This window comes from Lepisma saccharinum, chromosome 13 (genome assembly GCF_977018435.1).
Source record: "Lepisma saccharinum chromosome 13, izLepSacc3.1, whole genome shotgun sequence".
NCBI lineage: Eukaryota > Metazoa > Arthropoda > Insecta > Zygentoma > Lepismatidae > Lepisma > Lepisma saccharinum.
Window position 1 is genome coordinate 56,247,119 of NC_139241.1, and position 26,573 is coordinate 56,273,691.

Sequence of the window (26,573 nt, forward strand, 5' to 3'; positions counted from 1 at the left end):
AGCTTGGATATGAATCAATCCTCATCCTATGCTCTGAAAACAAATTGTAGCAATTTCCCCACCAATAATGAAACAGAGTTCCGCTGGGCCCTGAACAGCACACAAAAATTCAATTATCTAAACTTGAAATACATCACTGATTTTGAGTGCCACAAGTATAATTCTTGCAGGAGAATTGTGGGACAGTTTGTTGTTTTTTTATTATTATTTTGATTTTTCCTTTTATGGCGGATGGTTTTCAAATCATGCAAGTGTGGGGAGATTCTATGATTTTGAGATCCTTCCCAATCAGAGCTCAAACTGGAAACATTTCAGATTTTTGCTGATGCATCTGGACAGGTTCCATAGGTCAGAATTTGTCACAACAGACAGTGAGATGTTGTATAGTGGTGCAGATTTTAATCATCACCTGCAATATTTTGATGCATACAATTCTCAGATGTTGAACATGACTGAGATAATAATGTATCTTCTTCAGCAAAAATTTAAAAATTGCAGCATTGGGTGCTTTAATAGGATAATAAAATCATGGAATATATTTACAGAGTGTGAGTGCGGGAAACCACTAAGTTGCATGCCTCTGCTGTTGAGATAGCCCAGCCTAACATGTAATATTGTTTGCAGGTTGATTCAAGATGCAAACATTTTTTGAAAAAAAGGGATATTTCCAGATACATCAAATCCAAATCTCTTGTTCCTGAATTTAAATTGAGATTCTCAAAATTGTAAAATGTATTGTGTGCTCCATAATGCTCACATAATTTGTGGAGAGGCATTTTATGGCCTGTTTCTGGTGCACAGGGTCTAGTTCTTGGTTTAGCAAATTACAAAATATGGCCTTGCAATCTAAGTTATACAGGGCAATCACACAAATATTTCCATTCAATTTTGTTTGGAAATGTTGATGACTGTGCAGAACAAGCATAAGTGAAATATTTCATGTTATATTTTCTATAGCATTTTGGGCATGTTTTTGTGAGAATTCTGCTTTTGTCTGGATTACAATTCTTTTGGTGCTTAACCCAATTGGGGCTGGATATATTCTTATTGCATTGATTACAATATTTTTGATTAGGCATTTTTGTTGTTGTTTATTATATAAGATTTCTTGGGGTTCAAATCAAAATTCTATGCTTAATAAAAAAATATCAGTTGGGTTCAGCAGTGTGTTTTGTATATTTAGTGTGTGTGTGTGTGTGTGTGTGTGTGTGTGTGTGTGTGTGAATATTTTTGGCTTTGGTATTTATATAAAATTTCTTGGGGTTCAAATCAAAACTCTATACTTAATAAAAAATATCAGTTGGGTTCAACAATATGCTTTGTGTGTGTGTGTGTGTGTGTGTGGGTGTGTAGGTGAGGGGGGCTTAGTTTTAAGTGTAGCCAAAAAAAATATCAAGAGGGGCATATTTTTAACAAATTTATGGACAACAATCTCACAGAAGTGCCTTTTGTAAGTGTGGGCAAATCAATCTGAGGGGGCTCATCATTTGTACACTGTAGTTTCGGGAAATTCCCGAGGGCATTTTTACAAAAATCTTGGATTAGACAGGGTGCTACACTTGAGCAAAAAGCTCATATGCTCATCTTGAGCAAGGTTTAAGTGTAGCCAAATCTGCTTGAGGGGGCTCATCATTTGTTGAGTTTATAGTATCATCAATTACACTACTTTCCTGTTTTAGTGTAAGGGATCACGTTTCACATGCGTACAAACCTACAAGCATAATTACTATCTTGTCGTATTAGATCCTTTAGATTCCTTGATATTAAACGAGGTGATGAAAGTTTATAAACAGAGTCGTGAATTAAACCTACTTTTAACTTCCTCTTTAATATTGTTTTCATTCGTTAATGTTACTACCAAAATTTATAATTCAGAAACCAATTCAAACAGGTCATTATGTATAATTGAGCTTTGATTGTTACCTAACACTTGGTTTCGCCCTATAAGTATGTATTTAGTTTTCTTCATGCTAATTGTCAAACTTATCTTCTGTACTACTTCTAAACGTATTTTAATCAGTGTTCGGAAAGTTGCTTTCTTAAAAGTAACTGAGCTGTAGTTACTCATTTTAAAAAGTAACTCAGTTACAGTTACTGGCTTGGAAAGTAACGGTTACTTTCACAGTTACTTTCTGATGGAAATCCTCTTGCAAGCAAGATACACACAATTAATGATAATTAAGTAATAAAATATATACATATGAAGATTTACATGTTTATGTTACTGGTACATAATATTTCATATACGTATATATTTCGTACATACTTATATTATTACAACAAATAGTCAGCTTTGCTTGAATGATTCTAATTCGTAAAATCATTTGTATGCCAGACACGGTACTTTGCCTGTGATGGCATAAGTTTAACTTACACCTGTTTTTTTCCTCTTTCATTCCAAACCCAACAAGATACACACTCTTGACAATGATTTTCAATAGCACGACTACCACGTTCCTTGCATTAGGAGATTCCTCGAAAATCCTTTCACCTTAGCATCAAGAGAAGAGACGTAGTCTGAAAGAGAGTTTCCAAATTTAGCTCTTCTCCCACTTTATCACTGTCTAATTATCAGTTTCTTCCACCTTCCTAAGTACATCTTGTGAAGTTAAATTAAAAATTTTGTCTTAAATTTATCAGACATAATATATTATCTGCACGGAATTTACTTTTGTTTCTTCAAGCCAAACTCTTACGAAACTAACACATTTTCTTACGTATTCGTAACTAATTTATCCGATATATTATTGAAAATTGACAAACAGAAACTTTAACCAATCAAACCGAGAAGTTAACCGTGCCCCACCCCTTTACGCTCTCTACCAGACTTCCTGGGAAGTTTCTTGGCTGATTCAGCCCAAAGACTAAGAAATCTCGAGTGTTCCTCCAACTAAACATACATATCATTCGCCGGAACATGGCCAATCTAATTTTCCTGCCTTTCCCAAGACCTCGAAAGATAATTAAGTAGCCCCTATTCCACAGAGAGAGAGAGAGAAGAGATGACTTAGTTAATCTAAAATTTATGATAAATGCGTTTTGATCTCTTCTCTTCGTCTCCAAAAAATGAACAACTCGAATTTTCCACTTCATAAAAATCTCCCTCTGCCAGAAAACACGGATGGAGGCAACCGATGAAAAGAAGAGATGAAAGAAGAAGAGGGAAGAAATATTCAGTGGGCTTATTGTGAAGAGCTGCCAGAGATTAAAGAAGGAATTAGCTGAGCGCGAGAGAGCAAGAGAAAAAAAGAAGAGGAAGCAGAAGTAATTGAGGAAGATCGAGTGTGTGAGGCAGTGGATCTGGAAGGTTGCAGTTCAGAAGATGTCGGAGGTAATTGTGAATAATTTTTATTGCGTTAGAAGGCCGAAGATGAGCTTTGAGGAAGATGCGAGTTGAGAGTTAACAGGGATGATCTAGAAATCAGTGTTGCCAACCGACATGCTTTGTAACTGGAAATAATGACAAAGTTTATTGGTTTGTTACTCCTTGGGCGTCGTCACCAGAGGGTTCAGAGTGGGCTGAAGCCCACCGTAAAATAATAGCCCAACTTTTGGCCCACAAAGAGATCTTAACGTGCAATATACGTATATCCAAACAACAAAGAGCATGAGGGAGAAGGTTTTTGGTAAGTCCACCTTATGCTCAGAGACTGTATTTAGAGTAGGGTCTGTAGCACTGTGAAGTGTACTTCTGACTGGGATCGAACCCGGGACTCCTTCATTGCAAGGTGACAGTTTCACCACGACAGCACCTGAGAGACAGAAAAAGAGAGAGAAGTGAACTGAAGATAAAAACGGAAAAGTTAGAAAGATGAAATAATGAAAAATATATTACAATGAAAATGTGAGTATAGAATGGAGAGGGAGAGAAAGACAGACAGTGAAGAAAAAATGGAAAGAGAAAGAATCGAAGAGTGAATACATAGAAAGGAGAAAGAGTGAAAAGGATACGAGAGACAAGGACAAGTTGCCAAATTGAAGATAAAGACAGAAGAGAGAAAGAGTTGGAAAATGAAATGGAGAAAATAATGTTAGAAGGATAATGGGAGAAGAAACTTGATGAGGAAAATAGAAACAGAAAGAATGAAGGGGTGAATGTAAAGATAATGAAACAGTAATAGTAAAAGTAAAAGAGAAGGAAAATGCTAAGAGACAAAAGAGTGAAAACAGAGGAGAAAAGAGTGAAAGCACAAGAGAGAAAGACAAAGAAAAAATGGGCGAAAGTAAAAACTGTGCGACAAAGAAAATCAATCCCATGACCACAGAAACACAACCCAACTAAAAATATTGCATCCGCCCATTTCCAAGGTGCCATGAATGAACAAGTGATGTGCGAAACAAGGAACAAAGAATTAAATATGAAATGAGCATAAATAAATTGCACGATCCCTTCCGTCAATACTAAGGTTCGGAAACAAGGAACAAATGAGAAAGAAGGAAGATGAAATGTGAAGTGAGCATGGATATCCTGAGTAAGGAAGAGAGGATTACATTTTTGAAAGACTTGAGAAGAAAACAGCCTCAGGGTCGAACACTATGAAGAAGAAGATAGTATATATCAGCGAACCAATCATCTTTCTCTAACCATAAATGATAGACCTAGACCTATTGTGGACAAATTGCACAAGTTGACACGATATTTTAAAATTTGCAAACACATTATTTCTAACATTGACAGTTTTGGAGTTTATATGCCTATTCACAAGTAAAGGGCCACTTACGGTTAAACAAGTTGCCCGGTAATGCATATATTTTTGGAAAGTACTCATCTTAACTAAGGTACAGGTGAAGTACAGTATGCGCCAAAATATACAGTTCTGAAATGAAAAGATGAACAAATGTATAAGACACGTTACAATATAGTGACTGGTCTATATGCAACCCAAATAACAATCGTGCCTTTTGGGTTGCATAACTGTCAGTATATCTAAGGTTAGGTTAGGTTAGGGCATGTGGAGCGGACGATTGTCATTTGGGTTGCATATAGACCAGTCACCTTTTTCAAACTCGGTCCACCTTCACGACCGGTTCCGTATGAGCGGAAATAATGCTCAACTAGGAATACGTTTTCCTCCGTCGAGAGACCCATTTACAACAACAACTGCACAACACAACTTCCTTTTCACTACTGCGAACACGTGCAGCTGGAGCTATGCCCAATCGACAAACGCAACCACGTGTTCGAGATGCGCGAGTTCCGGTACTGTATATTTTGGCGCATACCGTATTAGGGGCAATGGGTCTGAGGTTAAGGAATTAAGGGGTCTCAAAGTTAACATGGGAGTCTATGGGAAGACCCTCAAATCCGTCGCCAACTGACGCTAAAGGACTAGCGTTTCACTCCAAACATAGAGTGATGAGATTTTTAGAGGAAATGGATGTCCAACTACTGAACACAACCAAATAGTAACACATTTTGTTACGAATGTTAGGACAACAACACGCTGGGAGTGTTTCTAGACGTGGAAATGGCGTTCGATAAAATATGGCAAGAGGACCTGCTTTTCAAACTGCATCGATCGGGCTTCCATGTGAACCAGCTGCAACTACTGAGAACATTTCTTACCAACAGAGAATTTGTTGTGCGCTTCAACAAGACCACCTCGGGACCCAAGCCCATCACTGGGGAGTGCCTCAAGGTTCCTGTTTATCACCGCTCTTGTACGCATTATACACAGCCGACATGCCAGCCCCACCATCATTAACTTTGGCTGTCTACGCGGACGATACGGCGATCTTCTCCTCCAGCGTCAATAACGTATATGCAGAGATACCTCAGACAGTACGAGAGGTGGACTGCAGAATGGAGGATCAAAGTAAACCCGGAGAAGAGCATGGTAGTGGCCTTCACGAAGAAGAGAAACCGTTTCCATCCTCGGCTTCACATTCACCAACAAGACATCCTTCAAACGGAATCCGCCAAATACCTGGGCGTACTCCTGGACCAAGACCTCACCTTGGGGAAGCACTTGAAGGATGTGACAAATAGACGACAACCAACGGATAGGACAACAATACCCAGTCTTTCGCAGCCCTGCACTCCCAACTTGGGTACCCACAAGAGTATTCAAGCAAATAGTATGAACATTTCTCACGTACGCTTGTACAGTGTGGCTTCACAGCTCTAAAATTCACCTTGATCGCCTTCAACCTGGTCCAGAACAAAACCCTTCGAATTATCTACGGCGCAGATCGCTATACAGGCACAGTCCAGATCAACGAAGAACTAGATATGGAGACTCTATGAATTCATGATGAGGGAAAATATCAAATTCTGGGCCCAACAGCCGCATCACCATAACCCTACTGTCCAGCTGCTAGGGACTGTCCACCCTGCAAGAAGAGTTCACAAGCTGCCCCGTCTCCAATGAAGAAACGGCAGTTTACAAGCGATCTCCAATGTCCAGCAGTGCCACGCCGGGACACTACTCGGATGGATGACCGTTATTGAAGGAGCGCGGAAGATCATCCCTTGAGACAAACAAGAAGTACCAAACCTGAAAACCAGGACATAACCAGACGACCACTCATCGCCCGCGACGGTTGTGCGGCGTCAACAGCCTTCCAAATGTCAAAAAACACCTTCACTATAAACAACATTCAAGGAAGCTAGAAGGCAAAGCTAACCAGCTGGAACTTCATAAATAAATAAAATTTAAAACCGCCAAGATACAATACATGCTAAGAAAAAGTTCACGAGAGCTTATTGTTTCATATTGTTTGACGTCATATACGTATAAAAAAGTTATAATACCCCACGTTAAACTTAGTTGGTTTTTGCTGCAATGACGTGCACAGAATTTCCAAATTAGTTGTTGGTCGATTTTTTTGCCGTCTTTCTATAATTTAATAGTGTCCTTTTCGTAGAAATGTTGAATCACAAGGGGATTAAGAACAACTTTACCTCCCGTGGGCACACCACTGCGTTGTTCGTTAGCGGCGATTAAGGGTTGTATTGAGAGTTCAAAAAGTTTAATGTTATATTTATACAATAGATTGCTGATTCATTGCAATTGTAATCACGGTGTATATAGTATAGTGTGTTTCAAAAAATTTAATATCATTACAGTTGTAAATATCTCAGTAATTACATAGTCAAGGTATAGGAAACTACACAGGTGTAATCCTCAACTCAATAAGATTTATGCATAAAAATTTGAATAAGAAATCCAAAGGTATGTGGATTTCACAAATGATTGTTCATATGTGTTCAATATGCGCACAGCCTGTGACACGTCACACGTCAAGTCGGTAGCCCATCTCCTGCCAAACACGCTGCAGTAACAGTCTCCAGTGTGGCGGTGATTCTCTGCTGGAGTTTCCTCTAGGCTTGTAGGAAGAGGGGGGACATAGAAGAGGCCCTTCACATAGCCCAAGAGAAAAATTAGAAGGGGTCAGGTCTGGTGAGCGTCGCGACCATCTTCATCACAAGCACGCCCAATCCATCGCCCTGGCAGTGTCTCGTTGAGATACGCCCGCACAGTGAGCTTCCAGTGAGGTGGTGCCCCGTCCTGTTGCAAAATGAAGTGTTCATGTTCGTTTGCAATGAGTGTATTCATGAGCCAGGTATGAATCATCGCCGGTCACATTTTCGCAAAGAAAAACTGGCCATGAAGAAGATTATTGGAGATGGCACAGAAGACAGCCACTTTGGGTGAGTCACTCAGTTGTTCGAGTGTGGCATTGGGATTTTCTTCGCCCCAAATGCGAACATTATGCTTGCTGACTTTGCCATTCGTGTGGAATGACTAGAAACAAGACATGTATCAAAGTTGTCTTCATACCACATTACACATTGACTTTTGAGATCGTAGTGTTAAATTTTCAGCTCATTTGCCCAAGAATTGGTAACTTTATTATATTACGAAATGATATCAAGTGAAACACCCGGTATGTACTAAATTATGAGACTTAGCATTTGATGAGTACACACGCGTGTTTGTAATTGCAAAAAGTGTCCGTGGAATGCACTAACTTTAGATGTTGATAAAAAAAGAACCGAATTAGCAGAGTTTTTTTTTACTTCGCTTTTCTGCCACCTTCGAGTAATCGCGAAGATGAGAATGAATGGTGATATGATTAAATGAATGAAAGAACAATCACAAACACACAAGGAGAGCACACAAGAAGATATACTGGCCGTGAGTTCAGACGCCAGAGCCTCGCTGGTCTGCAAAACGCAATCCAGGGTGCACTATGTGTAAGGGACGTTGACATCTGGGTGTCTCCACACCCAACAACACATGAGGCCGCTCTGTTATCAATTGGTTCCCGGTTCCATTTCCGATGGATGCACATTGAATAGTAGTTCGGATCTCGGTTTAAACTGTAGGTCCAGTCCCGATCTGAGTACAAAGTAGACTTAAAACGTTGCTCAGTAAGATTCACGGTTCTCTTATCAACTTTCAGTCACAATTTTGATCCACGATTTGGCAACACTGGGACAAAATAAGGAGCTGAATTTTTTTTAAGGGAAGGTACAAAAAAGAAGGGATAAGAAAAATCTCTCCAGGCCCAGAGAGCGCATTCGCCTTCTACAGACAAGGAGTTATCGCTACGTTGTCGGAGATATAACACTTATTCTTATGGCAAGAGGAAGGGGAGGACAATATGTATATATGAGAATAAGACTCCTGAGGGTGATGCGGGTAAAAGATGGGAAGGCGGAGATGACGCACTTGATACCGGATAGAATGGGGAGCAAGGGGATAACCGGGAACATTCTCCTCCTCCGTGGCTGATAAGAATAGTTTTCACTAAAAATAACGTGGGATGAAGGAGGCTGGATTGCACTTAAGTTTTAATGCAAGGCAGTGGTGCACATCGTGGTTCGCTCTCTAGTGCCCGGGGAGGCAGATTTTGTCTGCTTCCTAAAGGTCCTTCTAAGGTAAGAGAAAACTCATCATTATTACTACAGAGTGATCAAAAAGTCACGCAACCCATGTAACATTTGTTTGAATCTGTGTTACCTGGGTGCATCATTACGAAGCCACTATGGCCGCCAGGTCTCCCGATCTCGCTCCGCCGGACCTTTTCCTCTGGGGATTTCTGAAGTCTGAGATCTACGTAACGCATTCACACACTTTGGATGAACTGAAGACGAATATTCAACGTACTGTGGACAACATTTCATGTGATACACTCCAGAGGGTCTTCAGGAACATGATCAAAAGGGTGCACATGTGTGAGGAACTGAATGGTGGCCATTTCCAACATCTTTTATAGTCCCTCCATGGGTTGCGTGACTTTTTGATCACTCTATAGTTTTCGGAAAATTACTTTTAAAAGTAAGTCCGTTACTGTTACTTGGTTAAGAAAGTAACTTTGTCGAATAGTAATTGTAAGTTACAATAAGTTACAGTCTGCTGAAAATTTTCTTGCAAACAAATTACACACAATCAATTATCATTAATTGTAATAAAATAAATATATGCTCTATTATATATATTTGTATTATTACAACAAATAAATTGATGGAACTATGAGTCAGATTTCCATCAATCATCATTAACTTTTTTTTACTTTCGTTTAATAAAGTTGTGAGAATGTTACTTCTATTCTGTTACAAACATGTGAAGCTCACTCAAAGTTCTTAAATGGAAACTTAATTTTTTGTTTAATATTTTTTATTCGTCTTACATAATTAATTTTAAAAACTTGAGTGACCTTCAAAATGGCTGCCTGCTAAGACATACATAATGGCATTGTCTATCCCCCTTAAAGTCGATTAACTATTCTTTCGAAAACGCTTTGTAAGATATATCGAGTTCAACAAAAAATGGTCCACCCTGTGTATTGTGTGTGGGGCTGGGGGTGGTTTTTTTTATGAAAGCCATCTCGGTGGCCGACTTTCGATCACGACACAGAAGGTCTCGAGCTCAAGTTCTGGGATGAGCGTGAGTGTTCTCTGCCAGTATCCTTTCATCAATTTTATGTCTCATCCTCATCGTCGCCATTAGTCAAAAGGTGGGAAAAAAGCGACATAAAAGAGCAAGAAAGTATGATTCAAATTATTATTATATGTTTCGTACATGTATATTTTTAATATTTTATGTGAAAATCATAAGATTTGCAACGATGAGAATGAAAAATGACAAAACGAGATTGAGTGTAGACCTAAAAATAATTTTATATGTACGCCTGGTTCCTCTGACCAAGAAGGTTTCTTAAATTCCTACTGGTTGTATTATATTGTTCCTTCCCTAGACACGTTTCAGAGGGGAATTAACCCAATATGAAACTCAAAATAAGCTTCACGTTCCCTGTACCTCGTGGAAGTATTCCATTAATCTCAGAAACCCCTTCCTTTCAAATCGTTTCTTTCTATCCCGGGGCCGAACCCCCTACCGTGCCTTATGTTTCAATTTCGAAACACTTGTTTAACATCCTCCGAAAAAAAAATCAATCCTCTGTTCTCGATATTCGGGAAAGACCGGTAGACGGAGCCTTTTTTGAAAAGACTTTTCGTTCCCGCTCCGATGTTTGACTTGAACAGATTCCATTCAAACCGCATAAACAAGAGTCAATGGACATGGAGATTGGAAAATCATTGCAGGCGTTTGGAAAATGAAAAGCACTTGAGGGTGGGTGGGCGATGGGGGAGGTTCTTGTCATTCTGAGATCCGGATCTTAAGAGGAACAAATACGGAGGGAAAAAGCGAACGGAGAAAGTAGGCTGGTAGAGTGTATTAAGATGTGTTTTATTAACCGGCGACCTCAGATGGAGAAGCTGCTTGAAAAGTTCTTTGAAAACGAGAAAGAGTTTCAGTCAGTTCTTGTGGGGTTTCTTCCGTTGATGCTTGATTCAAAATCTAAGCGCTCAGCACGGATTTTTTTAAACTTACAAAGTAGTTGCACGTACGTAATAATTAAAATATTGCCGATAGGTGGAGACACATTCAATAGTTTCTAATTTCAAGATATGAGCGTTTTATTCTCATATAACTGAACCAACCTTAGTCACTTTATTTCCAATATTTTTTTTATTGAAATTAGAAGTGCATTAGAATTATAATAGTTTAGTCAGAATCGAAGTTATTTCAAACGTTTACAAAAGCCTCTAAACATAGCTTTCAAGTCTATGGAATAAAATTTCAAAACTTTTCAAAGAGAGTGGCTCTGTGCCCGAACGCGTGAAGTGGTCGATTTCGACTCTTCAAAGATGTTCTCGTGCTCGAGTACTCGCCTGGGTTAGCTTTGTATTTTTGTCATTTAGAGTCGCTTTTCTGGTACTTTAGGCTTGTTGGAATGTCTCGATGGTATGAAGGGACACAAAGAACACCCATACGAGATAGTATCGGTGGCGAGATAGTACCACTTAACGCTCTAGCTCACAGAGTTCCCGGGTGTTTCTTGCGAGCATCCGTCGATTTCATCTGGTCATCATTCGTCAAGATTAATCAAAAGTAGCAGAAAAGAGACATGAAATAAAGTACTAATTGAGAGTTCAATAGTTTAATCCTTGGAGAATTTTCTAGTCGTTAATGAGATTTTGGGCAACACACTCCATAAGATATTTTTTTTTGCTTTGCGAAGGTTTGGTTCTAATTTCCTTGTATTAAAGAAACTATGGAACTTTATTGGAAGCCATAAACGCAGGTAACACGACAACTCTCATCACTGTTTCAGTTTATTGTTCAATTTGAGCGATCGAAATTCTTAATGCTGATCATAACCAAGATTTTTCTTAGCATAGCATCTTCTAATAGTTAAAGAAGCGTCACGCATCCGAAATGGAATTCAATTGAGCCCGATGAGCTTAACGTTTCGTTACCAATGTTCATTCAGTAAGGTCCCCTTGTTCGCGAAATCGCCGCGAGCATCTTGAGGGAGGAAAGTTCTCACAGTTTTGCCCACAAAGGATATTACAAACAGTGTATCCAGGTTATGGTAAAATTATTACAATCATTATTTTGTTTCTTGCAGTGTCGTGCGGAGTGAGCTGGGAGGAGTGGTGGACTTACGACGGAATATCAGGTAAGTCTCTTCTCATTCTTTCAACTATGTGAAAATAACTTATTTGGATTTTGAGCCAATTCATTAGGATGCCACTTTATGTAAATTTCATGTCAGAATTGACAAGTTACCTATAATTAAAATAGTTATATCTAGTCGTTCTAATAGCCCATCACGACCTGCGATGATGTGCCGAGATGAAGTATATGTACCGTTTCCAAACTTCAGGTGCTGGTGTTGTCTACGGGAGGTTTGAGTAAAGTATATATTTTATTACTTTCTTCTCCTGGGTTGGAATCCCGGTCTGGGCATGGCTGTTTTTGTGAGTGTCCCTTTATCAATTTAATCATATCATTACTCGTTCTCATAGTCGCGATTAGCCAAAAGTGAAATAAGAGCAACGCTAAATAACAAAAATCAAATCGCACTTTCTTCTTTCTTCCTCTTAATTACTCAAGCAAGGGTACTTTATGATTTGATTTACTAGCTTGATTTATGCTGAACAAAAGGTGAGCATGATTCGTATTTCTACCATTCTCAGATTCCGACATATTAAATTTTAGTTGGAGCAGGACATAATTTCAAAATTCTCGCTGAGTACAGTCCCGGCGTTGAGGTTAATACAGTGGAAACTAGCCTCATTATCTCTAAGGGTTAAAGTACTCCCTATTTGTATCTTTTTATGGACTAATATTTACAGGACGAACTCCTTGCATCGTGCCTATCTACAGGGTGTCCCAAAAGTCAGTTTCCCCTAGGAGAGAAAAAAATTATGATACTTGCAGTAAGGAAATGTGTATTTATTGCTGGAGAAAGGTAAGAGAACACAATCTACACAGATAACGCTAATGCTTAACACCATTTTCCCGGTGGAACTCTTAACAACACTTTACATTTAATTCTTAGAATTACATCTACAGTTTCTCTCAGGGGAAACTGACTTTTGGGCCACCCATGTACATTACTTTACATCAGTTTATTTATAACATTAATAATGTTCAGGTACAATGTACCTGTATGTCAGTGGCGTATACTGAGTCCAATATCTGGGCTATCTCACTATGGCACGTGGTCCTAGGCTATGGATATAAATACATTTACTAACTCCTAAGAAATCAGGTCAACTCATAGGAAATCAGGTTGCCAACTCATAGGAAATCAGGTTGCCAACGCATAGGAAATCAGGTTGCCAACTCGTAGGAAATCAGGTTGCCAACTCATAAGAAATCAGATTGCCAACTCGTAGGAAATCAGGTTGCCAACTCGTAGGAAATCAGGTTGCCAACTCGTAGGAAATCAGGTTGCCAACTCATAGGAAATCAGGTTGCCAACTCCAGAATCAACATCATCATCTCATTGATATGAATAGTTAATATTATTTATAATTTGTGATCGATTTTTCTCCTGTATTTTATTTTCTAGACTACAGGCTTCGCAGAAAGCCTAGCAAATCTAGAATATACGCTCCTGCTGTATGTACCTGGTACATAAATTAAGATAGGCCAAATAGAAAGAAACTTGACGTCATCCCAAACAAGTAAAATGTAGTACCAACTCTAAAATCATCGAAACAGGCGTAAGTGTCATCATACCAGGATAACTACAAGAAAGTATTTGAAGCTCATATGGCTAAAGACACTTTCATCACATATCTTGTGTTGCACTTAAGTCGATCAAGGTGTTTCAAGATGCCGGACCAATTTTTTGTTCTTACTGAGGGTGGTGTAAAATCTGTTTGTCTTCAAATCTCTGTTCAGACCACATTTTCTAAGATAAATAAACAGTTGTAAAAACTAGGGAAAATGTAGAAATTTTAAGCGGAAATTTATACAACAATGAGAGATGTCCGATGAATAGCTGCATATTGCATTTGAGTGAAATCGGTCAAATTTTTTCAATATGACTGACTTTAGACCTATCAAACTTAGGAAAACAAACTTGCATATACGTTGTCTTGGTTATCTCGGAGCAAGGCGGCGCATAGCGGCAGAGAAGGGGGGCAGAACGAAGTAGTACACGCGGCTTCGAAGGCTTGTAACTGCAGTAGCTTCCCTTCACGCAATCCCGTTCTCTCTCTCTCTCTCGTGTTCATTGGAGGAGCCATCTCGCGTCACTACTTGCGCAGGGACTTATTCTCGTTCGGTTCCTCCAGAGATAACCGGGACAGAGTATAGTTGATGCGCAAAGTGAATATTTAATTTGCTTGAAAGAGAAAGATATGTGTAGTAATTAATTACTGTAGGAAGGGTCTTAGCCTGTACCATTATGAATTTCCATATGTTCGTGGACACTGTTACTGTCTTTGTGTGTGTGTGTGTGTGTTACGGAATTCCACAGTCCATTTCAATCCAACTCTTCTAAAATTCATGTTCACTGAATTCCGATCAGCACGCTTGAGTGATGTCAAGCTAGTAATGGAGTGATCTGGCAGTCACCTTGCCAAACGTACGGGAACTGATCAGCCACATAGGACGTTTCCGAACCAGAGACCGGATGCACTGATGGATATCTCACTCTTCATCTTTCCCATCCGTCAACTACCGACGTTGGAGCGGGAGAAGCTTTTTTTCTGGACTGGGAAAATCCTCGAGGCGGGAATATGCACTCGGGAAAGATTCTCGCTTTATCCTGGGAGGTAGGCTTCCTTCCTTGCATGCATCGCGAGCTTAGCGCCTACCACTTCAGGGGCGGTGTGGGGGAGCAATTCTCCAACTTAACGCAGCAGAACGGCGTGGTCTGGCGCTCTTTTTCTTTTTCCGGTCTATTGACCACTTCGGGAAGTGTTCTGTTCCGTTTCAATCTGGCAGAGAAGGTTGCAACTTTTAGCTAGATGCTTCACGTTACCGCATACAGCGTCCAGGATACGTGTTGTTTTAGTATACTTATGTAGATATTCTCGTGGTGTAACATGATCTCCAAGTGGTTTAAGAGGAGAGGGGGAATTAAAATGTACGTATTACAATTATATCACGGTAAACTACCACAAATCTGGTAATTTTGAGGTGAATTTTTATTCCAGTTGCCGGAGTGATTATCACAGCTCGCTACAACGCCCGGGTTCGGATCCTGACATGGGTGTACTTTGTGAGAGTTCCTTCATCAATTTCATATTATCATCACTCATCTTCATCGTTGCCTTTATCCAAAAGTGGCAGAAGAGCAACGCTAAATAACAAAATCGAATTGAGTTCCACTTTTATGCACAGATAAGCCAAGTGTGTCTGGATCTACAGTTAAAAATGAGATTCAAACCACTATGTGCCTCTACAGGGTAACAAATCGAATTTTATACCAGTAAGAATCTCTGAAAGATTGATTGATTTGGTTACTTTTCTGCTGCAACTTTTTGATAATCGTGAAGATGAGGTTAAGTGATGATAGGATGAAATTGATGAAGGGACATTCACAAAGAACACCCGCACCCAACCCGGGATTCGAACCCGGTTAACCCTTCTTCGTAGCGCCCTGTGCTAACCACTTCGCCACAGAGATCGGCAGCTGCTCTGATATATTATCGAAATCAATCAAGTGCGTGTGATCTGTAGGCAGATGAAGAAAATATGTACACTCTTACCAAAAAAACTAATGATATTTTCGAAACACTCTGACACGCACCTTCTGCCTATAGGGCTTTATGTTAGTCGGTTACAACCCTTTTATCGGACTTCTCAAAGGCTTCTAAGGGTTAGTAGGACTAAGCCCTTGCGAAGTCTGTGGTGTATGATTTATTTTTAATTATCACCTATGTAGGTTTGAAATGAAAGATCATTAAGACCTTTCACTCGAAGATTTATTTAAACTTCTGATGTTATACAAACACTTTTTCAAACAGACAATTCACCCGGTACAACTTGTAGGCCTGAACCTATTAGTTGTACCAAAGTTTATAACCCTGGTCTTTTTGATGATGCAGGAGAACGCCTTATTCAGAGTTGGGTTTGTGGAATATCTGCCAAATGGAGTACAAGTACACCAGCCAATCCGAAGATTGAAGCAAGATATTACCCAACGTCCCCTGAAACATCAGCCTTTCGGCAACCAGGAGAATGTCCCGTAGGCTTACGAAAGTCTAGTTCTTTTATATCATAATTTTGTTTACAATTTACCATGGTTACTATATAGTTGTTTTATATTTCCATAGTTTCAGCATTTTTTCCTGATCTAAGTTAAACAATTCATTACCTATTGTAACATTAACAATAACACATTTTTAAAGAAAAGATTCCAACATAGATTAATACAATACAGATTGAACAGAAAACTAAATATATGCTTACAGGCCGAAACCAAGTGTTAGGTAATAATCAAAATCTAATTATTGATAACAACTCGTTTGAACCAGTTTCCAAATTCAAATACTTAGGAGTAATATTAACAATGAAAATTATATTAAAGAGGAAATAAAAAGTAGACTTAATTCAGGAAATGCATGTTACTTCTCTCTTCATAAACTTTTGTCTTCTCGTTTAATATCTAAGAAACTAAAAGTTAAAATATACAAAACAGTAATTTTGCCTATAGTATTATATGGGTGTGAAACTTGGTCCCTTACATTGAAAGAGGAACATAAATTGAGAGTATTTGAAAATAAGATCCTTAGGAAAATATTTGGACCTAAAAGGGATGAGGAGACAGGTGAGTGTAGAAGGTTACATAATGTAGAACTACATAATTTGTATTCATGTCCAGATATTGTTAGAAAAATTAAATCAAGAAGACTTAGGTGGGCAGGCCATGTGGCACGAATGGGAGAGGAAAGAGGAGTTTACGGGATTCTTGTTGGGAAACCTGATGGTAAGAGACCTGTAGGAAGGCCAAGACGAAGATGGAGGGACAACGTTGAGATGGACCTAAGGGAAATTGGTAGGGATGGAAAAGAGTATATAGAACTTGCTCAAGATAGGGAAAGATGGAAGTCCTGTGTTGCTGCAGCCATGAACCTTCGGGTTTAAGAAGGCTAGAGAGTTAGTTAGTTAGTTGGATTGAACAGTTTTGTGCTTGAAAAAAACATGTGTTGACAGGTGCGACACAACTCTCTGAACTACTCATCTAAGTGGTTGATGAAACATATCGCATCATACCTTCTGTAAAAGTTTTGAACCCGAGGTCCCTTTGATTACAAGGCCGCAACGTTTATCTTGACCCTACCGGGGAGTCCCGGTGTAATTATCTGTTCATGTACTCAGGTAATCTTTCAAAAGTGCTCCTGACGAAGTTTCAGCACTTAAATTCTCCCAGTTTTCTTCCGAGGTTATTTATCCTCCGTGTCCCGACACGGAGCATCATCCTAATTTTTTTTTCCGCCTCCGAAGGCCAGCGCCGGGGTCACGCGAATCGACCCGAGGGTTCGTGACCGTCGACACTTGGCGTCGTCCCTCACGTCCCTCCACCACCACGTGACCGCTTCGGTTCGCGGCATTTTTCTGAAGATTGCAAGGAAGAAAGAAATCTGTTCGCGGTAGGCGAGGAGAAAAAATCTGTAGAGACTATACTGAAACGAGTTGAGTACTCGACTTGCGATTTCGTTGAAGAGAATTTTGGGTTCGAGTCCAGTACATTCGTTCATCTTGTTTGTTCGTGTCGTAGCCTTGTAATCGAGGGGTCCCGGGTTCGATTCCCGTTGGAGGCACATAGTGGTTCGGATCCCACTTGTTAAACTGTAGGTCCAGTCCTGATTAGCTTTACTGTGCATAAAGTGGACTTAAAACCCCAAATCAATCAATCAATCAATTCATCGTTTTAGAGTTAATATTAGCTTGCAAAGCTAATCGGATCGCGCTATCTTTTGCTTGAGGTGTTGTTGAGATATCTGAGAATTCTCTCGTGTTGTGAGAAACGCTGTAGCCTCCCCGATGGCGTTGTGGAAACATCGCCAATTTGTAATCAAGGGGTGTCGTGTTCGATACCCGGTGGAGGCACGTAGTGTCGGACTCCACTTAGCACTGTAGGTGCAGTCCCGATTAGCCTCTCTGTGCATACAGTGGACTTAAGACTATACCGAAACAAACAAAAGCCTTTAGTTTTGTTTAACTTAAAACACAATTGTATTCGAATAATTGCGTTGATGAATGCATATCCCAATCATGGTTGTATTTAAAAGGGGGGCTTATGGTTCAACCCCCTCGAAACTTCTGGCATGTTGGTTTGATACAAGTTCAGAAACCAAAACCAGCAACTCATTTTCAAGTGCTTATTCATTGCTTTACAGGAAACTTATTCTTCAGACAATGAAATTTCTCAAATGTTGTCGGATTTCTGAAACTTGCGTGAAACAGATTTTATCTTTGAAATCACAGCTCACCCGCGACCTCTTCACTTTCATTACAGGCTGTCGTCTTTATAGTGTTGTTATTGGTTCAGATTGAACCAAAATTCCGTTTCCCATCTCTAAATCACCTGTTTTGTTGTATGAAAAAAGGAGTCACTCTTTTCCTTGATTGTGTTTAAGGTTATTTTCTCGTACAGTTAGACATCATGCCAGGAAGCGAATATTTCATGAGTAATATCTAACTTTTTTGCGTGTGAGTGTACATCTCTTTCCTCCACAACTTAAACAAGGCCCGATACAGTTCCAGTATCCATCCGCGATGTTCGAAAAGCAATTATCGAAGCTGCAAGATAAGCAAAAACGTCCGTCTCTACCACCGATCTCCCCGAGAATAACTGTTTGAATACGTCGAAGCGCGCTCCACCTGTCCGTCGATAGCGGAGTCAACACATCGCTCCTTGGTGAATGCATGGAGGAGCTATTACATCCCCCTCAACAGTTGGCTTCTGGGCTAAGATAACGCCGCTCGTAATAGGATTACCGGCACTCGATGCTGTGCAAACACTCCGCCGTGACATCGGGGATTTTCCCGAGGCGACCGACTCGAGAGCGAGAACGGGATGCTGCGTCTCATCTTCCTCTTCCCCTCCCCCCCTCTCCCACTTAGCCGAGAATCGCTGACGCGGATTATGCAAGCTCGTGGTTAATTGCTGACCGATATAGGCTCTCTGGCCAGCTGGCGTTGAAGACAACTGTTTAAAAATAGAGAGAGAGAGACGAATTTGTGAACGCTTTGTAGACAACTGTTGAACGTTTCTGTGAATGACTTCGAAGACAACTGTTTAAACATAGAGAAGTAATGTGTGTGCGACATTGCGGACAACTGTTTAAAATTGGAGAAGTCTGTGTAAAGCATTAAAAATAACTGTTTAAAAATAGAGAAAGGATGGGTCTATGAACGGCACTGAAGACCATTATTTAAGAATAGAGAAGAGAACGATTCTGCGAACGCTATTCAAGATAACTGTTTAAAAATAGAGAAGAGAACGATTCTGCGAACGGTATTGAAAATAACTATTTAAAAATAGAGAAGAAAACGATTCTGCAAACGGTATTGAAGATAACTGTTTAAAAATATAGAAGAGAACGATTCTGCGAACGGTATTGAAGACCACTGTTTAAAAATAAAGAAGAGAACGATTCTGCGAACGGTATTGAAGACCACTGTTTAAAAATAGAGAAGAGAACGATTCTGCGAACGGTATTGAAGATAACTGTTTAAAAATAGAGAAGAGAACGATTCTGCGAACGGTATTGAAGATAACTGTTTAAAAATGGAGAAGAGAACGATTCTGCGAACGGTATTGAAAACCACTGTTTAAAAATAAAGAAGATAATGATTCTGCGAACGGTATTGAAAATAACTGTTTAAAAATAGAGAAGAGAACGATTCTGCGAACGGTATTGAAGATAACTGTTCAAAAATATAGAAGAGAACGATTCTGCGAACGGTATTGAAGATCACTTGTTTAAAAATAGAGAAGAGAACGATTCTGCGAACGGTATTGAATACCACTGTTTAAAAATAGAGACGAGAACGATTCTGCGAACGGTATTGAAGATAACTGTTTAAAAATAGAAAAGAGAACGATTCTTCGAACGGTATTGAAGATAACTGTTTAAAAATAGAGAAGAGAACGATTCTGCGAACGGTATTGAACATAACTGTTTACAAATAGAGAAGAGAACGATTCTGCGAACAGTATTGAAGATAACTGTTCAAAAATAGATAAGAGAACGATTCTGCGAACGGTATTGAAAACCACTGTTTAAAAATAAAGACGAGAACGATTCTGCGAACGGTATTGAATACCACTGTTTAAAAATAGAGAAGAGAACGATTCTGCGAACGGTATTGAAGATAACTGTTTAAAAATAGAGAAAAGAATGGGTCTATGAACGGCATTGAAGACCACTGTTTAAAAATGGAGAAGAGAACGATTCTGCGAACGGTATTGAAGATAACTGTTTAAAAAAAGAGAAGAGAACTATTCTGCGAACGGTATTGAAGATAACTGTTTAAAAATAGAGAAGAGAACGATTCTGCGAACGGTATTGAAGATAACTGTTTAAAAATAGAGAAGAGAACGATTCTGCGAACGGTATTGTAGATAACTGTTTAAAAATAGAGAAGAGAACGATTCTGCGAACGGTATTGAAGATAACTGTTTAAAAATAGAGAAGAGAACGATTCTACAAACTGAATTGAAGATAACTGTTTAAAAAAAGAGAAAATAACGATTCTGCGAACTGTATTGAAGACCACTGTTTAAAAATGGAGAACAGAACGATTCTGCGAACGATATTCAAGATAACTGTTTAAAAATAGAGAAGAGAACGATTCTGCGAACGGTATTGAACATAACTGTTTACAAATAGAGAAGAGAACGATTCTGCGAACGGTATTGAAGATAACTGTTCAAAAATATAGAAGAGATAGATTCTGCGAACGGTATTGAAGACCACTGTTTAAAAATAAAGAAGAGAAAGATTCTGCGAACGGTATTGAATACCACTTTTTAAAAATAGAGAAGAGAACGATTCTGCGAACGGTATTGAAGATAACTGTTTAAAAATAGAGAAAAGAATGGGTCTATGAACGGCATTGAAGACCACTGTTTAAAAATGGAGAAGAGAACGATTCTGCGAACGGTATGGAAGATAACTGTTTAAAAATAGAGAAGAGAACTATTCTGCGAACGGTATTGAAGACCACTGTTTAAAAATAGATAAGAGAACGATTCTGCGAACGGTATTGAAAATAACTGTTTAAAAATAGAGAAAAGAACGATTCTGCGAACGGTATTGCAGATAACTGTTTAAAAATAGATAAGAGAACGATTCTGCGAACGGTATTGAAGATAACTGTTTAAAAATAGAGAAAAGAATGGGTCTATGCACGGCTTTGAAGACCACTGTTTAAAAATGGAGAAGAGAACGATTCTGCGAACGGTATTGAAGATAACTGTTTAAAAATAGAGAAGAGAACGATTCTGCGAACGGTATTGAAGACCACTGTTTAAAAATAGAGAAGATAATGATTCTGCGAACGGTATTGAAAATAACTGTTTAAAAATAGATAAGAGAACGATTCTGTGAACGGTATTGAAGATAACTGCTTAAAAATAGATAAGAGAACGATCCGGCGAACGGTATTGAAGATAACTGTTTAAAAATAGAGAAGAGAACGATTCTGCGAACGGTATTGAAGATAACTGTTTAAAGATAGAGAAGATAACGATTCTGCAAACGGAATTGAAGATAACTGTTTAAAAATAGAGAAGATAACGATTCTGCGAACGGTATTGAAGACCACTGTTTAAAAATAGATAAGAGAACGATTCTGCGAACGATATTGAAGATAACTGTTTAAAAATAGAGAAGAGAACGATTCTGCGAACGGTATTGAAGATAACTGTTTAAAAATAGAGAAAAGAATGGGTCTATGAACGGCATTGAAGGCCACTGTTTAAAAATGGAGAAGAGAACTATTCTGAGAACGGTATTGAAGATAACTGTTTAAAAATATAGAAGGGAACGATTCTGAGAACGGTATTGAAGATAACTGTTTAAAAATAGATAAGAGAACGATTCTGCGAACGGTATTGAAGATAACTGTTTAAAAATAAAGAAGATAACGATTCTGCAAACGGTATTGAAGATAACTGTTTAAAAATAGAGAAAAGAATGGGTCTATGAACGGCATTGAAGACCACTGTTTAAAAATGGAGAAGAGAATGATTCTGCGAACGGTATTGAAGATAACTGTTTAAAAATAGAGAAGAGAACTATTCTGCGAACGGTATTGAAGATAACTGTTTAAAAATAGAGAAAGGAATGGGTCTATGAACGGCATTGAAGACCACTGTTTAAAAATGGAGAAGAGAACGATTCTGCGAACGGTATTGAAGATAACTGTTTAAAAATAGAGAAGGGAACTATTCTGCGAACGGTATTGAAGATAACTGTTTAAAAATAGAGAAAAGAATGGGTCTATGAACTTCATTGAAGACCACTGTTTTAAAATAGAGAAGAGAACGATTCTGCGAAAGGTATTGAAGATAACTGTTTAGAAATAGATAAGAGAACGATTCTGCGAACGGTATTGAAGATAACTGTTTAAAAATAGAGAAGAGAACGATTCTGCGAACGGTATTGAAGACCACTGTTTAAAAATAGAGAAGAGAACGATTCTGCGAACGGTATTGAAGACCACTGTTTAAAAATAGAGAAGATAACGATTCTGCGAACGGTATTGAAGACCACTGTTTAAAAATAGATAAGAGAACGATTCTGTTAGCGGTATTGAAGATAACTCTTTAGAAATAGATAAGAGAACGATTCTGCGAACGGTATTGAAGATAACTGTTTAGAAATAGAGAAAGGAACGGATCTGTGAAAGGCATGGAAGACAGTTGTTTAATAATAAAGAAGAGAATGCGTCTTTGAACTGCATTGAAGACAACTGTTCAAAAATACGGATAAGAACGGCATTGAAGACAACTGGTTAAAAATGGAGGAAAGAACGAAACTAAACATTTCAAAGCATTGCACATTACATCGTAAAAAATGTTTCATTGTAACATGCATTAGTCATATCTTTATACTGACAACAATAACTCCGTGAGTCTATAGGAGATTGAGACTCTCCGTATGAGACTGAAAAGTTAACGAGACATGTTTAAATATCTGCACAATTATGGTTTTCTTATTTTACGTCACTTTTCTCCTAATTGTAACGACCAGCAGCGATGAGGATGAATAGTGATTAGATCAAATTGATGACGGAGACAGTCGCATAGATACACTCGTGCCCACTTGCAACTTAACAGTAAAATAGGTCCATTTATTCATATTCGACACGCTCAACCTCAACTGCATAAAGCAGGATCTACCATACAGAGGGACAGTGAAAGCAAGGTGTTATCAGTGTTCATTATTCTAGGAAATTAGTTACCAATTCAAAAACCAGAAAATTAGATCTTTTCCTTTTTATGTTAACAGTGCAAGAGTACTTTTATAGAAATGTAACAATCAACAAGAAAATGTTTTCCTTTTCTTTATATATCATTAATCAGGCAAATATAAACCATGCCAGCTAAATTGATAAATAAATTAGGGGGCAATACGTGTATAGTGAATACCCAAACTAATATTCATTTAATAACAAGTTAGAATAACCAAAACCTAGTATAGAATAAATAAATGAACAAATAAAGTATAGAATTTAAAGGAACCACAATCTACGTAAATTTCCCATCATATCGCCACACTCACCATTCAGTCAGAGCTACACCGTTCTTTCACCCTTGACCGATGCCTCAAGACAAAGCATGCCCTTTTCCTCCTAGCGGCTCCGAGCATACCAGTCAATCAAATCCAGGCATGACGTCATGCAATGTTACCAGTACATTTTGTGGGCAGAGGGTTATACACTAGAAGGTGACGAGAGCGTGAGTCGTCTGACTATTATCGTATTTTCTGTTACTTTTCCTCTCTTTTCTAACTCTACCTAGGTACACGTAAATCCTGACGAATTGAATGAATGTAACTGTTGAAAAAGCATTCAGATGGAATTATACATGTATCAAAACTATCCACGAAAAATGTATGTGGGCAGAATGGTTCTCAATTATAAACATTTTTAAAAACAAATTTGGGAAGTAACGTAAATCAAGCACCCTGTAGTTTTCTGTTTGGAATTGAATCCGAATCAGTACAGTGTGGAGATGTCTGGACCAACTTATATCCTTTATAGTTTCCATGTATTTGCGAAACTAATGAAATGTTTGCTATGGCTATCGAAGTCAAATGGGAAACTAATGACGTCGAAATTTTTGACGTTGGAAATGAAAATGGGTACAGCAAACTTCATATGGGTGTTGATCTGTCGGAGGGAAGCTATACTTTTACATGAGCACTTATGGAAGGAGAGAAAGGAAGGAGAAATAATTCTTTCTTTCCTTCTTTTTTCTTTCTTTCTTTCCTTCTTTCTTTCTATCCTTCTTTCTTTCCATCTATCTTTTTTCCTTCTTTTTCTTTCTTTCTTTCCTTCTTTCTTTCATTCTTTCTTTCTTTCATTCTTTCTTTCCTTCTTTCTTTCTTTCCTTCTTTCTTTCTTTCATTCTTTCTTTCCTTCTTTCTTCTTTTTTTCTTTCTTTCCATCTTTCTTTCTTTCCTTCTTTCTTTCTTTCCTTCTTTCTTTCCATCTTTTTTCTTTCTTTCCTTCTTTCTTTCATTCTTTCTTTCCTTCTTTCTTTCCTTCTTTCTTTCTTTCCTTCTTTCTTTCATTCTCTCCTTCTTTCTTTCCTTCTTTCTTTCTTTCCATCTTTTTTCTTTCGTTCTTTCCTTCTTTCCTTCCATCTTTCTTTCTTCTTTCTTTCATTCTTTCTTTCCTTCTTTTTCTTTCCTTCTTGGTTGCTTCAGTTTGATTTTATGTCCGCTTTATGCATAGAAAATGTAATCAGTACTGGACCTACAGTTTAAAGTGAGATTCGAACAACTCTGTGCATCCAACGGGTATCGAACCCGTGACCCCCTGATAACAAGGCGCCATCGGTAAAGCCCCTAAAGAGCTGCTTGCACCAATCATATGAGGTTTGATTGAATTTCTTATTTTGCGTGCCTATGCCACTTTTGGCTAATCGAGAAGATGAAGATATGGTCAAGCCGAGATTCGAACCCGGGACTCCAGGCGTCATAGAGCACCGAGCCAATCCCTCCGTCAAGGATGTCGGCCCTGTTACATGAGGATGAGTGCAAACTCTAATCCGTATTTACGTCGCTTTTCTGCTAATCGCGACGACGAGGATGAGTGATGACTAGATGAAATTCATGAATGGACGCTCGCAAAGAACGTCCTTGCCAAGGTCGGGACTCGAACAGGGAACAATTTAAAGTCGACTACTCAATGCGTTCGGCCACCGAGTGTGTAAGATAGGATTTTTCTCACTAGACCCTTTCAGCACAATTGAAAATAATGCACGTCTTATGCGAAACTGAACCCCCGCTTTAAGAATACGTTAAGGTGGATTTGGAGAGTAACAAAGTAGGAAAAGAGAAACGAGAGACCACGGACGAAAGGAGAAAACAAAAAAAATGCGTTTCGTTCCTTCCGGTCAAGAGGTCTGGGATTGGATATTTTGCTATTTCCCTCCCAGAATCCATACAACACGTTAGTTTGCATAACTGTCCCCCAGGGAACCGCTCTTCGCATGATTGTATTCTCGATTTTAATTTTCTCCTTCCCTGAAAACCACGGCACCGTGCTTCCTTCCAAAAATTACATTCGGATACGATGCCCTGTTAACCATTGAGCCCAATCGGTAGAATTTACACAATCGCCATGGTTTTGTTTACCTCCATAATCTTGTGGAGGCGCGTGCTTCGCTAGCACCGCATGCATTGAAAATTTCTCTGTCGTAATTCTAATATGTAAGAATATTTTGAACTTCGTACAGGGTGTTTAACTCGCTCTCCGCCCCTGATTTTCCCCTCTAAAAATCAAACAATTGGTCATAATGTAATGAAATTTGCTACGGACATACCTTGGTGAATGAGAAGCATGGTGACGTCATTGGTGATGGCGCCACAGTCTCTCTAGTCCTTACGTGGGTATGCGCGTGCATCTGGGCGATTCTGCCGTTAAATGCCAATCGTAGGAGGTGTGCTTTCAGTCTGAGTTCTTGGCCCTGCTGTTTGCGACGCAGCTGATAGTTTCCCGTGTTTGTTGGGGTTCGGTTGCAAGTCGTGCTTACAAGCCGTGGTTCGTGATTACAATACAGTAACAAAACAGTACAGTTATGAGTCGGTACTCAGTGGAATAGTGTGTGTTTATCGTTCGGACGTACTGAAAAGGTCTATCGCAACATACCACGGACTATCATGTACCGTATGTGAGTGCTGATCACGGAAATGACCCATTTTTCCCCATCACGTCAGGATTTTTCACAATTTCACAATGAAAATTCTCGTATTCGCCATTATATTACATCTATTACCTAACGCATCAAAATAAATTTATGGAAGGGAAATTTAGGTTGTTTCCAAATCAATAAATGATTCTGAAAGAATTTTGAGTGCTGATCACGGAATGACATCCATTTTGTTACATCACGTTATGATTTTTCACAATTTCAAAATAAAAATTATCATATTCACCATTCCATTACACCTATTACAGAACGCAACAAAGTAAATTTAAACAAGGGAATTTTCGGTTGTTTACAAACCATTAGGTGATTTTGGAAGTAGTTTGAATGCTGATGACCAATATGACATAAATTTCTTC

At 38.8% G+C, this 26,573-nt stretch overlaps 1 protein-coding gene across 1 annotated transcript in view; it reads left to right on the plus strand.

Annotated features, from left to right (window-relative positions):
* The window catches only part of CARPB (Carbonic anhydrase-related protein B), a 460,462-nt gene that overhangs the window by 187,132 nt on the left and 246,757 nt on the right, over positions 1-26,573 (plus strand). The window contains exon 2 of the mRNA XM_083133565.1: positions 11,926-11,976. Within this exon, the coding sequence (XP_082989691.1) occupies positions 11,926-11,976 (51 nt within the window). The remainder of the gene's footprint in view (positions 1-11,925; positions 11,977-26,573) is intronic.